The 14,944-nt window shown below is 39.5% G+C and overlaps 1 protein-coding gene across 4 annotated transcripts in view; it reads left to right on the forward strand.

Annotated features, from left to right (window-relative positions):
• The window catches only part of NHS (NHS actin remodeling regulator), a gene marked incomplete at both ends in the record, with an annotated part of 312,748 nt that extends 305,339 nt beyond the window's left edge, over positions 1 to 7,409 (forward strand). For all 4 annotated transcript variants that reach the window (XM_080910762.1, XM_080910763.1, XM_080910764.1 and 1 more), the window contains 3 exons: positions 781 to 3,759; positions 4,061 to 4,187; positions 6,803 to 7,409. In XM_080910762.1, the coding sequence (XP_080766888.1) occupies positions 781 to 3,759; positions 4,061 to 4,187; positions 6,803 to 7,409 (3,713 nt within the window). The remainder of the gene's footprint in view (positions 1 to 780; positions 3,760 to 4,060; positions 4,188 to 6,802) is intronic.
• Between the last annotated feature and the right edge of the window lie 7,535 nt (positions 7,410 to 14,944).

The raw sequence follows: 14,944 nt of genomic DNA on the forward strand, positions 1-14,944 counted from the left end.
TCTTAAACATAAAGGTTTAACCTTATAGATTGAGGCATTCAAGCCTTCCAGGTGAAATAGAATATTTTGCTGATTTAAACATTCCATTAAGATAGGAAATATGAATAAAGATTCAGTGCAAGAAGTTTTATTGAAAACTGTAACTTCATTTGAAGAAAAATTGCATTTGATATGATTATTTTTAAAATGAATTTTAAACATTTTCAAATATGGAATCTTAAAATTTTAAAACTTTGGGGACATTTAAAGGTTTTACTGTTCAATATGTTTATAATATTTCTACCAGTTTCAAAATGTGGTGGCAGCTCATATAAGTAAAACCTTAATTTTCATAATGAAATCTACAAATTGCATTCTGTTATGTTCGTATTAAGAAACATAATGAAAAATAGTGGCCAGTACTTTAGGTTTTGTACTCAGGGTTTTTTTGTTTCCTTTTTTATTTTTTTAAATTATTTTTCTTTTATGAAAGCATTTACTTATTAATGTAAATTAATGTGAAGAGGCACTGTTCATAAAAAACAAAAAGTAACTTCTCTCAATAAGTTTTCATGACGTGTGTGTGTGTGTGTGTGTGTGTGTACATATACATGATACAATACATACAAGAAGAATGAAACAGACAAACTCAGAAACTTGAAGCATTTTAATTTTTATATAACTTTTTTCTGTAAGAGTAAGTTCTAACATGATAATACACAGATTTATACACAGCCTTCAAAATGCCTGTTAGTCTGTGGAGATGTAATAATATCTTACCATGTTTTCCATGTGCCCTAGATTCCGATGAATCACCAGTGGCCAGGGAAAGGAATGTGATAGTGCACACAAACCCAGACCCCTCCAGTACTGTCAACAGGAGGTCCGGAACCAGGGACTCTGAATGCCAAACTGAAGATATTCTGATTGCTGCCCCATCCAGAAGGAGAATCAGAGCTCAAAGGGGTCAGAGCATCGCAGTGTCCCTTTCTCATTCTGCTGGTAACATCTCTGCCTTGGCCGACAAAGGTGATACCATGTTTACTCCTGTCGTGAGCAGCCGTACAAGATCTCGGAGCCTTCCTCGGGAGGGAAATAGAGGTGGCGATGCTGAACCCAAAGTTGGTGCTAAACCTTCAGCATTTGAAGAAGGGGAGCATTTCGTGGGTGACCATGAAAGAACCCCTAATGATTGTAGTGAAGCTCCAAGCAGCCCAAGTACACAGGAACACCAGCCTCCTTTGGGCCTAGCCTGTTCTCAACATCTTCACAGTGCCCAGCAAAAGTTAAATGAGAGAGGGAGATCACGTCTGTCCCGAATGGCGGCTGACTCTGGAAGCTGTGACATCTCCTCCAACTCAGACACCTTTGGGAGCCCCATCCATTGCATTTCCACAGCTAGTGTCCTCCTTAGCAGCCACATGGACCAGAAAGATGACCACCAGTCGTCCAGTGGTAATTGGAGTGGGAGCAGCTCTACATGTCCCTCACAGACCTCAGAGACAATCCCTCCTGCAGCTTCTCCTCCCCTCACCGGCTCTTCTCACTGTGACTCAGAATTGTCACTGAACACTGCTCCTAATGCTAATGAAGATGCCAGTGGCTTTGTGACAGAACAATACAATGACCACTTGGATAAAGTAAGAGGCCACCGGACAAACTCCTTTACCTCCACTGTTGCAGATCTGCTGGATGATCCCAACAACAGCAACACAAGTGACAGTGAGTGGAATTATCTGCACCACCATCATGATGCATCCTGCCGCCAAGATTTTAGTCCTGAGCGTCCAAAGGCAGATAGCTTGGGATGCCCAAGCTTTACAAGCATGGGTACCTATGACAGCTTTCTGGAAAAGTCTCCTTCAGACAAAGCAGACACTAGCTCTCATTTCTCAGTGGACACAGAAGGATACTATACCTCGATGCACTTTGACTGTGGCCTCAAAGGTAATAAGACCTATGTCTGTCACTATGCAGGCCTGAGCCCAGAGAATGGTCAGGGTGTTGGGGTTCCTCCTGCTCTTCCGGACTGTGCCTGGCAAGAATACTTAGACCACAGGAGGCAGGGGAGACCAAGCATCTCTTTCAGAAAACCAAAGGCAAAGCCAACTCCACCTAAACGTAGCTCATCATTGAGAAAACCTGATGGAAATGCAGACATTTCTGAGAAGAAAGAACCAAAGATAAGCAGTGGTCAGCACCTGCCTCACAGTTCCAGGGAAATGAAGCTGCCTCTTGATTTCTCCAACACGCCTTCTCGGGTGGAAAATGCCAATCTGCCTGCAAAGCTGGACTCTTCTTGGACAAACCAGAGTGAACATGCCATTAAGGAACCTCAGTTGGACACTACAGACATTTCACCATTCAAAGATGAAGGTGCTGAATCAACTCACTATGCAGACCTCTGGCTTCTAAATGACTTGAAAACAAATGATCCTTACAGATCCTTGTCTAATTCTAGCACTGCTACGGGTACCACAGTGATTGAATGCATCAAATCTCCAGAGAGTTCTGAATCTCAAACATCTCAATCAGAATCAAGGGCAACCACCCCATCTCTTCCTTCGGTTGACAATGAGTATAAACTGGCTTCACCAGAAAAGCTGGCTGGTTTAGCATCTCCATCAAGTGGCTACTCAAGCCAGTCAGAAACACCAACCTCCTCCTTCCCTACAGCTTTCTTTTCAGGTCCATTGTCTCCTGGAGGTAGCAAAAGAAAACCTAAAGTTCCAGAAAGGAAATCCTCACTACAGCAGCCATCTTTAAAAGATGGATCCCTATCACTGAGTAAAGATTTTGAACTTCCAATTATACCTCCTTCTCATCTTGACCTAAGTGCTCTTCATGTTTTGAATAAACCATTCCACCACCGTCACCCACTGCATGCTTTTACTCATAAGCAGAACACAGTCGGAGATATGCTGAGGTCAAATCCCCCACCGTCTCTTGCAATTACCCCAACAGTTCTGAAATCTGTCAACCTGAGGTCCATCAGTAAGTCTGAAGAAGATAAGCAAAAGGAGGGTAATAATACAGAGCTCCCTTACTTAGAAGAGAATGCGGTCACAGTGGCTTCTGTGGCTTCTTTATCTCCAAATAAGGCAAGGCTACATACAGCCAAGAAATTAATATCACGCCAGTATTCTGCTGAAGATAATGCCCTCATGCCCTTTTTAGATTCCTCTGTAGTTGAGATGGGACCAGAGAAACATTTGGAAAAGAACCCCACTTTTGATGGAAAGAGTCACAGCAATCCAGAAACTGTAACCTCAGCAAGCAGCAATCTTGCAGATTCAAATGTGATAAAAGACCAAATACAGATGGAAAGTGAGCTTATCCCAGAAAGCATACCAAGTAAGAACTGTGCATTTTCAACAGGATTTCAGAGGGTGTCTGCTTCTCGCCCCAGTGATTTGGGTAGTAAAATGATACAGTATGGAGCTAGTCCAGATGGAGCCATACAACAAGGACAGAAGGCACCTTCTGGAGTTGGGGAAGAAGGTGGGAAACCGGAATCTGTGGATGGAATCACACTTCAAGCCAACTCATCAACTAGAGTAACAGACATAAGCAGTCAATATAAGCATCAGCGTGTTGTGAGCCGCCATGACAAAGTGCCTGTGACAATCCGCCATGAGTCAGAGATGTCAACTGTAAATTCATTCCCTGAAAAATGTTCTGAGCAGGAAAATATTGCTTCAGGTATTTCGCCTAAAAGTGCCTCTGATAACAGCCGAGCAGAGGAGACCCAAGGAAGTGTGGACGAGACTGCATTGAAAGGTCAGTTAATGATACCTGTCTTATGTAATGTGGAAATGCGTCCTGTGGTCTAGGGTATTTCCTGTAGTCCCTATAGTTCTCTGGAGCCCTGGGTGTTAGTTTCCCTCTGCCATATCCTTTTACCTATTAAAACAATTGAGAGAAAAAAAAAACTATTGTTATCTAGGAACTAATACTTGACAGCTATCTCATTTCAAAAATCATGGTAAGGTACCCTGTGCTTGTTTGATCCCTGAGTCAGGAAAACAGGGTAGTGAGATGTTTTCCTGCCCTTTAAAGATGCTTCTCCTCTTGTTTTTAGAATCCTCACCAAGTGATGACTCCATCACTTCACCACTCAGTGAGGACTCTCAAGCTGAAGCTGAGGGTGTGTTTGTGTCTCCAAACAAACCTCGAACCACTGAAGATCTCTTTGCAGTCATTCACAGGTGAGAGTGTGACCATGTTTCCAGAAACAGGCACAGAAAAGGGTTTGCTTTTGAAGTAACTGTCATTAATACAAATATGGGGAAGCATTGTATACCTGTAATACATTCAGTAACAACAACAAAGCAAGAAGGAAGAATTATTCTTCTGAATCAAAGTCACAGACTGCGGATGCATGTTTGAAAATGAGTCTAGAGAGATGTACAGAGTTTAGTTAATAGAGTTCTTTAAGAGTCATTGAAGGGAAGATACTAGATGATTTCCTCAAGAAAGACATTCTGGAAGAAATTTGCATGTGAAAACAATTCATAGTTGAATTACTTGGGGGGTCAAAGCCCAAACTCAAGTGTAATCTCTGTTGTGTTGTACATATTGTATTTATCTTTGCAGGACTAGGGATCCACCCCAAGACCTTGCACGTGCTATGCAAGCACACCACTACTGACTTATATCTTTAACCCCTGACTTTTAAATAATCTCTTGAGTCTACAAAATATTGTCAAAGCTAGCTAACACAAACATATGTTGATTTGCTAAAACAAGCGGAGCTCATCTCAGCTTCTCTTTTCTTTTAAAAGTTAAATTTCTTTCATAGCACTTACTTTTATCTCTCAATTGAAATGTCAGGTCTGATGAATAGGGGATGTTCTCTGGGTTGCTTTCATGGAACATGGTTGTGCCTTTGCTGCCCATGCACACATCCCTTTGTACCTTTATAAACTGTTATCATTGGCCTATATCTACAACAATTCATTATAGCTGCTGACCAGGGAAGCAGAGCCAAAACCATCTTTGAAAGCCAAAACTCATAGCCACGGACTAAATGATGCTACACGTGCTCTATCCACAAACATAAGCTCCTTCTTACCCCGTGCCTTGGGGACCTAGATTGAATTCCCAAAGGGAAGAACCTGAGGATTGTCTTTCCTTTTATTCACAGACTTAACCATTTTGGAAGCAAATTCTTTGCAAGCAGTTTATAATCTCTCCTCTCACCCTTTGGGCTTCTGCTCTTTAAAGAGTTTCTGTTCCCTGTTGATTCTGTAGGTTTTTTTCCCTTAAAGAAGGAACACTGCTCTTTAGCAACTGCATTCTCCTAAGGATTCTACTAGCAGTACCTTCTGTGTGTACCTTAGCAGACATTCTTCCTTGCAAACAGGGTGAGAATCACTAATATATTGTTCACCCCAGTTGTTGTCTAAAGTCCAATTATATTCCTCTAACCCTCACACTTTACCTCCAAACTCAGTACATGTTGTTAATTTACTATGTAAATTAATGAGCCCTCAAAGAACCATCTGGTATATCTGGAGTAGTGGGCAGGATATAAGTTGTAGAATCAAAAAGATAATTGCATTGGAATAGGGTTCCACTTTCTGTGCTGTCTTGAATAAATTAAGTATTCAAACTTAACCTCTTACTGTAAGTAGAAATACCTATACCTCACAGTTTTGATTCTGATGATAAACCACTATTTTGTGTCTAGGATATTGTAGATGCTAAGAACTCCTGCTATTGAAAACTGCCTTCCGGTGGTACCAAGCACTGATATGCAGAAATATCAGAGGTTTCTCTGAGTGGAACCACCCTCTTCTGGAATGTGGATAGGCAAAGCTCATAATTTCTTTCCCAAGTATGTTTTTAAATGAGTATAGAGCATGCCACCAGAGTCAGGAATGACTGAGTTATGCTGAAGATTCACTGAGTTTATGCCTACTAAATTTTCAAAACAAGAGCAGCCATTTCATGGCTATAGAGGCTATGTAGAGTTAAGGAGTTTGGTAACCTTAGATCTGTATTTGTGTAGGATTTGCCTGCTTATTTACATTCCAGTCACAAGAGTTAATTTTGCTGTCTTGAGAACTTAGATTTTATATTTTAAGTACTCCAGAGATGGTTTAAGTTTTCAATTCCTTACAAAGTGCTGATTTACCACCAGACATGCTGTTGATGTCCCTGAGTACCTAAGAGTCATGGTATTTGTGTTTAAAAAAACAGACTAATTTATTTTGAAAGTCACTTAAATAACTTTCATGTGCAGTAAATTGAAATGTAGGTTAGTTTGCAGTACATCTCTCTATTCATCGCTGAACTTCTTCAGGTACCAAACTAAGGCCAGACTTGTTCTACAGATGCTGTTCTCTGCTTGCCGTGAGAATATTTTTCTCTGTATCACACAGACAAATTTCATGAGAAGAAGCAGCAGTGTTTCCCATGCTGTGAACAGAGCTCAGCAGCCTTAAAGTCTAGGAGGGAAAGTAACGAGTCAATCATACCTTCCTTAGTGTGGTTCTAATGCTTAATATTCTACCATATAGGATGCTCTTTCTTTTTCTTTCTTATTTTTAATACAAAATAGAGTTCATTCAGGTCATGGGGGAGTTAAGAAGGTAGTAGAAGTAGAAAGAGAGAGAGAAGAGAGGAATGAAGGAGTAGAGGAGTAGAGGCTAGCCATGAGCACATGGAGAGAGGAGGGGGAAGGGTGCAAGAACAAGAGAGAGCAAGAGACTGGGATGCTCTTCCAATATGATAGATAATGGGGATGAGATGGAACACACTGATTCATAAAATTGTAGGTGGATTCAGATTTTGACCCCATTTTCTCTTTTCTTAAAAGATCCAAGAGGAAAGTCCTTGGAAGAAAAGATTCTGGGGATATGTCTGTCAGAAGCAAATCAAGAGTTCCCCTTGGTAGCAGTAGTAGCAGCGCCAATCCTGTCACTTCACCCAGCAGCAGTGTGACAGCTGGGACTAGCCAGAGGTCTCCCGGTCTCATCTACCGAAATGCCAAAAAGTCCAACACATCCAACGAAGAGTTTAAGCTACTGCTCCTCAAGAAAGGCAGTCGCTCAGATTCCAGTTACCGCATGTCTGCTACGGAAATCCTGAAGAGTCCGGTCCTGCCCAAGCCGCCTGGGGAGTTTACTGCAGAGTCCCCACAAAGCCCCGATGATACCCATCAGGGCACACCTGGGACTGAAGCACTGTCCCCCCTGTCACCGTGCTCGCCACGAGTCAATGCTGAAGGGTTTTCCTCGAAAAACTTTGCCACCTCAGCATCAGCACGGGTTGGACGCTCCCGGGCTCCACCTGTGGCCAGCAGCAGCCGCTACAGTGTCCGCTGCAGGCTGTACAATACTCCAATGCAGGCCATCTCTGAGGGAGAGACTGAAAACTCTGATGGGAGCCCACATGATGATCGATCCTCCCAGAGCTCCACCTAGTTTGCCTGAGCCAAGCTGACCTCCGATGTCCAGCCCCTTACTAATGAAAGAATTTTGTGACGTCATAGAGGAACTGGAAGAAGAGGCAACAGGGTCGGGGGTGGCATCGTTGCTTGACAATGAGCTTCTAAATATGTACTGAAGATGCAGCAAGTGATCGAGTCATTTTTTAAATTAATTTTCATGTTTTAAGTAGCAGTCCCGTCTCTCGTGGTTTCCTTTAGCATAGTTTGATTTGTCTGATCTCATTCCTTGTGGTAATAGAGAATATGAAAGTATCTAACTTTCTTGAAATCTAGACAAGGTTTTCCCAGAGCTGCCTATTCCGAAAATAAAACCCTCACTGTCATACTATAAGAAGATGAAATTACTCTGGAGGTTTGGTATTTTTTTACATTAAAATGAACTAAAGCAAAATTTAGAAGAAAGAACTACACATATGTAAATACCATATTTTTGATAAAATGTGTAAATAGATTTATCAATGACGAGTGGACAAGTGGCCAATTATCTACCACACACCAACTATTTATAGGACACACACAAAATATAATAACTGTATTCTGTGAATACCATTTTCATATCAAATACCATATTTAAATGTCCACCAACATGATTTCTGAGTGATAAACCTCAAATATGATTTTTAAATTGGTGAAATAATGGAACTATTGAGGTCATGTACTGAAATGTGATTAATTTACAGTAATGAATTTAGACCTAATCATTGTAACAAACTATAACTGAAACAAGCTAATCACAATTTGTGGCTGTGGTTTGCCTTGTGGCAATTTGAACAGAATGAGAAGCATGCTTTTGAATTTTTTTAACCAATGAAAGAAATCATCATTTTCAATGCAAAGTCCCCACCCCCACCCCAATAGCTTTAAGCAGTGTCCTTTAGAATTTAATTTTTCAATGGATTGCTTTAAAGAGAATGAGTAGAGAAACCAGTAGTTAATTTTAGACCGTGTTTTATATAAGGCTACTGGAAACAAACAGTCATAATCTAATGACTATACTCTTTAAGCTTCTTAATTAGCTCCAGGTTCGTAAACTAACAGAAATAACAGCTAAGCATGCCACAGAGCTATTGACTTCTCGGCAAGTACCTGTGACGAGTTTTCAGCAAAGCTTCCTCTCTGTGCTGATGAGATTTCATGCTACCTAAAACTTAACAGAAATGACACTGTGAACAATGTAGTTGGGAAGTAGGTATGTGTATATGCATTATTTATATTCACTCTTCAATTGGGCATGGGGAGCAGCTCTGGTACACAATGCTACATACAACAAATTTTGTCTGCTTGATGGCAGAGGGGGAGGGTGGTGGGTGGGAAGGCACTATCAGGGCCAGTGCTCTGATGAAATGAAGGCAGGGAAACAAGCTGAAGTACTTGAAATTACTTGAATTTTCTTGTCTTAAAACTGAAAAAAAAAAAAGTATAACAAGTTGAAATCTGCAAGTGGCTCTTCTCACGCTTCTGGTTTTAAAGTGAGCTGATACTAATGTTTGAAATCATAAGTGAGAAATATAAACACCTATGTACTTAGAATAGAGTTTGAATGGGAACACTAGCAATTAAAAAGAACTAAGAAGGGGTATGACCTGTGAACGACTATAACATGATAACACAGCAGAGTCACCAAGAAATGAATGAGCAGCTGGCTTTATGCCTATGCAAGTAGTATTTGAGAAAGATGTGTGAAAGGATTAACTCATGCTAAATGAAGGAAAAAGTCTGGTCTAAGATGACACTGTCTTTCAATAGAAATTTGTTGTAAGATTTACAGATTAAGAATTAAAGAATCTGTTGTTGGTGGTTTGTTTGGGGGAAAATTCTGATTTCTGCTATTTGTTTTTACTACCAAATTGTGTTAGTTAATTTCTTGTCATTCTTGTATGTAAAATGGGTGTTGGGGGTGGAGGGGTAGAGGAGGAGATTGAGAACTGGGAGAAAGAATGAGAGAGAGAAGAGAGAGAGAGAGTGGGGGAGAGAGAAAGAGAGAGAGAGAGAGAGAGAGAGAGAGAGAGAGAGAGAGAGAGAGGAAGTGTGTTGTGCTGGGGATAGATAAACTACCTGGTAAAGGGTTTGAACATATACAAAGTGTTATAATTTTATTAAAAGAAAATGTTGGGGTTTGAAAAATGGACCATCATTTCTCATTGGAATACATAACTCATTAAAAGAAAAAAAAGAAAAAAAATTTAAAAAAATGTACAAAACCAGCATGGTTTGACATCATGTGGGGTCATGAACAAATCTGTCTTATGCTTTGGAAAGTACACTCAGCAAAATTTTAAAAATAAAAGTTTTTAGCCAGATGTGATAAGGAACCATCATTTCCATTCTCAATAGGTGATCATTTGTAATTTTCATAAAAGCAGTTCGTTTGCAGTGTGGCTTTTGTGTAGCTAGGGGTTTTTTAGTGTGAAGAAAGGTATGTGGGCTTTAAAAGTGATTTTAAACCTTGAATAAAAAAAATAACAAAAATTGGCTTTAATAAAAATGTCACCTTTATTATTGACATTAATTTAAGTAATCATACCATATATTTTTAAAATCCATGTCAGACTTGAATTGTGAGGCAATACGATACTGTCGATGTGTGATCTCAGAACCAACCCTTATAGTTTTACTTATTTTGTTTACTCTAAAAATCTATAGCAGAGTTTCTCTATTTTGTATTTCATAGATTTAAAGAAATCCCAAATAAAGATGGATTTTAGATTCACTGTGGACAAGAATATTAAATAAGAAAGTTTGAAAAACAAGCAAATCCTTAATAATCTGGACTAGTCTACAGGGCTTTAGAATATACACGGGACTGTCTTTAACATCACTGTCAGCTCGAGGCAGGGTACACACATTAGGTATTGTTTAAAATAACAAACCAACCAAAAACCAAAACCAATCCAAACTTTTCTTCTGTTGTTTGCACTGACGCTATTTTTTCTTCTCTGTTTATCCAACATGTTCATATTATGTGGGGGAAATTCTGTTTTACTTTCTTACTTTTCCTGTGATCCTGGTTTGATTTTTCTTGTTTTGTTTTTGGCTAAGTAGAGGACATGGACTAGTTATAGCAAACAAAACACCCTGTTTGCTCTTGCCAGTGAGTACATTCTCTGCAGTGGTGGTAACTTGGAGGACGAGATGGTAACAAGGCTTGAACTAGGAAGGTTATAGTGTTGACTATTTTGGTACTAGAACCAGTTCATGCTGGCCAACAAGACAATGGTTTTTGGACTTGCATCCATTTTGTATTTTTGTAACATTTGTAAATACAAACTTTTTAAATTGTTGCAAAGATGGTTTCTTTTGTAAGATGTTTTCAACGTTTACATTCAATCCAAGCCTTTGTATATTTTAGAGCTGTGCAACACTTTAAGTCTTGTATTTATTTTTAGTAAAAACGGTGACAGTTTCATTGTGAACCCCTCTCAAAAAATGTATCAGAAAAGTTTGATTACCTAGAAAGTGTGTATAGAGACTGCAAATAAACGTGACTGCAATTAAACAACTAGGTTTCCTCTTTATTGTTACTCAACTGTAGTTTTGGGGATCCACAAGTAGAGAGTATTTTCTCAGCAACTGGATATAAAGGGGCAGGGGTTCTTAGCAGGAAAGCATTACATCTATAAAGGAAACTAATCTACTTTCATTTTTAAGGAATGGTATATTTTTAATGCCCAAGCTACTTGGTGGCTCTATTGTACATCAGGTTAAGATTTGTGACTTTATTTTGAAGCAGTTGACGGCTTTGTTTTAGAGTTTATTATACTTGCACATCCTTGCCAAGAAAATTATTTATATATGTAAGACAAATTGCCACTAGGTAATGCTTCGTCGGCTTTATTACATAGCAAAGCTTCTGTATCCAGCACTATGTGCTTTGCATACACTAATCTGTGTATTTCCCAAGCTATGCCCATTTTAAACTGGAGAAAACTGAATATGATTTTGATTTACCTTGTGCATGACTTTAGAATGCATAAGTGTTGATCATGATCTGAAAGACCCCCCCCCCCCCCGCTTAGCAGCAATAATGCCATTTCTGCAAGGCTGCACACAAAGGGCGGGCCAGGTCAGGGACCCAGGTGGCCAAACAAGTCGGTGGGCGGCCAGCTTGCAACAGACAGAGAACAGAAAGCACCCAAATAAGCCCAAGGCAACTGCTCTCAGATAAGCCCTATAAGGCAGCTGCTCTCAGAAGAGCCCAAAGCAGCTATTCTCAAAAAAAGCCGCAGCCCCGGAGCCGTGTCCTTAGAGCCATGTCCTTGGGCTTACTCCCTGGCCACATTTAAACTAACCAATTAGAACCCTGTAACTATGCTTCTGCTTCTGTACCTTGCTCCTGCCCCCCAAGCCCTATAAAAAGGGGACTGCCCCTTTGTCCGGTGCACACGTCCTCCGAGAGACTGTGTGCCCGCAGGTACCTGTGTACTTTGATCAGATAAACCCTCATGCTGATTGCAGCCAGTGGTCTCGGCTGGTTCTTGGGTCCTGGGGTCTCCTCAGATAAAGGTCCTCTAGACGAGGGTCTTTCAGATCCAGTCCAACATCCAGGACACTGAAATATGTTAGGTTTGTACTCTTATTGGAGACTGGAAATAACTTTACTAGTGTTCCTAGGCTACTAAAAAAAAACGTTTCTAAGACCACACATTTCTCTCCATTCAAGTTTTACTATCGAGGTGTACTCCGGGAGTCCTGTCATCATGGCCATTTCTAGTGAATTACAGGTGGAGGAAGAGAGTATGTGACTGTATGTAAATATACTTTTTTTAGTATAGAGTTTATTCAAGTCATGAGAGAGTTAAGAGGGTAGTAGAGGAAGAGAGAGAGAGAGAGAGAGAGAGAGAGAGAGAGAGAGAGGGAGGGAGGGAGGGAAGGAGGGAGGGAGGGAGGGAGGGAGGGAGGGAGGGAAAGGGAGGGAGGGAGGGAGGGAAAGAGGGAGGGAGAGAGAGACTGTATGTAAATATTAACAAGCTTTAAAATACGAAATGAAAGTACGTGCCATACGCTTAGGAAGCTGGCCCATTAAATCACTTTTGGGGCCATCCTAGGCACTAGTGTCTCTACAAAAACCTCTCTGTGCTTGAGAGGCTCTAGCTACAGTGCTCTAGAGGCGCCTGTCCTTCCAATCACCTCAGCTAACACAAATCTAGGATCTGATTGGAAGCCGAGCTTCTAACCTTTGATGCCGGTGACCATGCCTCACAAGTAGACAGGAAGGCCCTTTCTACTGGAAACCTTCCCTTTTTATGCCCTATCTCCATCTAAAGTGCGAAAAAAATACACATTCTATAAGTCTTTTGATCTGCCAATGGGATTGGCTGGCCAATGGTCAGGTTATGTTTACAGGTGAGCAGGATTAGTAAGCACAGTCTCCTCATAAGTCTTGCAAGCCGCAAATGTGAGTTGTTTTACGGCCAGGCGCTTCAGAGGACTGAGCTTTATGACACTCATTGCGCCAAAAGCACCTGGTTTCCAGCACGTGGACAGTCGAAAGGCGTCGACAGACCTCTGTGGTCTTTAACGGCCACCGAACGTCTAGATGGATGCCTAACGGTTATCTGGTAGATTTCTGGAAACTTCTAGAAGCTGGTTTTGTCAATTCTTCATGTAAATACGTAAGTTGTGGATATCTTACCCTCCCTTTTCATTTTGTTGTCACAAGTGGAGGTATGAGAGTGTACTAATGTAGAAAACAGCCATCTCAAGTCCTTTGGCCCACTGGCTGGGGCCTTTGAGGTGAGGAAATACGTGTTTTGTGGTCTTGAATTTCAAAAGGTCTGTGGTTGGGTGCTTCCAAATGATTTTTAGGTCTCAGAGGCCCTCAAAACTTGTGAGCTTTTGAGATTTAGCCATTAAAGTTGTTATAATTATAAATTATATACATTTATATCTATATATAACATATTTAAATGTATTTTATATATAAAATATATACATATAATATAAAAATATGAGTTTTATCTATTTAAATATGTTATCTATAACTATGTAAATATATTTATATATGTTATATTATTTATATATAACATTTAAGAAATGTATTAAAACATAATAAATATATGCAAATATATAGAATGTAGATATTTTAACATTTATATGTAACATAAGATATGTATTAATATAGACATGTATATGTTATATAATATATAATATGTAAAATAAACATAAATAATATATATTTATATATAGTCTAAATTTAAATATTTACTTATATATATATGTATATATAAAAATGTTATAGTGATAAATTAGTACATGTTTGTTGGACTTTCTGGAAGAAGTTCGTCCTCTCTTTCTTGGTGGAGATAGGTGAACAAAAGGAAGAACTCTTACTGAGTTCTGTCATTAAAGAGCCTAAAATCTCTAGAATTGTGGGACCAAATTTTGAGACTGAGAAGGAGTTTGGGAAGCACGGTCACTATTTTGGTTGAAGACATTACAGCCTTGCTGAATCATTGTAAATGTTACTGGTGGTGAAGAAAAAGATGTAGAGAGATGTTGAGGATACCTCCCAGAGTATTCTTTACTTTCTAGGGAGCACATGTGTCATCCTAAACAACTGTAAAATGTTTGGATTTCTGTAATGTTGGGCAATTTAGGGATATCCTTATGGGGAAGGCTTCATTCTACTTGATTAAAAAAAAAAAAAAAAAGGTTCTAATCTCTCAAGAATCCTTTTGCTCTGTGTCTTATGTTTTAGGTTGCTGTTGTAATTTGCCATGTATGTTGTTAAGGAAGAATGGAAGGTTGATTTCAGCCCTTCTTCAGTCAGCATGATCTATATTTAATGGAATAGATGGCTGGAGAGTGGTTTTCCCAGTTTAGGATGCTATGGGATTTTTAACATTGAAAGGTCAAGATCTTGTAAATTACATTTTGTGTTTTTAAGAAGTTTTAGCATAGAAGGTAGTTTTCAGCTCTCCTAGTCACTGTAAGCTGTGCCTTTCGGATAAGTTGATGGTAAGTGACTCTCTCAGTTTGCTTCTTATGGATGTTTTTTACTTGGAGGTACCTAGTTGTTTTGGCTTGTTTTGTATATCTTTAAGAAGTCACTGAGTAGAACATCTTTCAGCCATCCTACCCACTGTGATCTATACCTTTGACTCCCCATTTTGCTTTATTTGGAACTGTAACTTGAAGAGGACCTGTCTGGCTTTTGTGATTGGCCTTGTAGGTTCATAAGAAGCCTTAGTGTAAAATAGTGGTGTTTTTAGCCATCACTTTGAGTTTTCCTTATAGATAAGTTGATGGCAGGTAGCGGTGTAGATTTGGATTATTTTGATGGTGGTATTATTATTATTATTATTATTATTATTATTATTATTATTATTATTATTTTATTTCAGAAGATATTGCTGTTGTGATTTGCTGTCAGAGTCTTTAATTAGCCTTGGATAAAAGGTAGACTTTAACAATCCTAATAATTGTCAGCTATACTTTATGAGATATTTTCATACAGATTACTATTCCAATTTGGCCTTTTTTGGAGTTTCATATCTTAGAAATTTCTGG

Source organism: Micromys minutus (genome assembly GCF_963924665.1).
Source record: "Micromys minutus genome assembly, chromosome: X".
Lineage (NCBI taxonomy): Eukaryota > Metazoa > Chordata > Mammalia > Rodentia > Muridae > Micromys > Micromys minutus.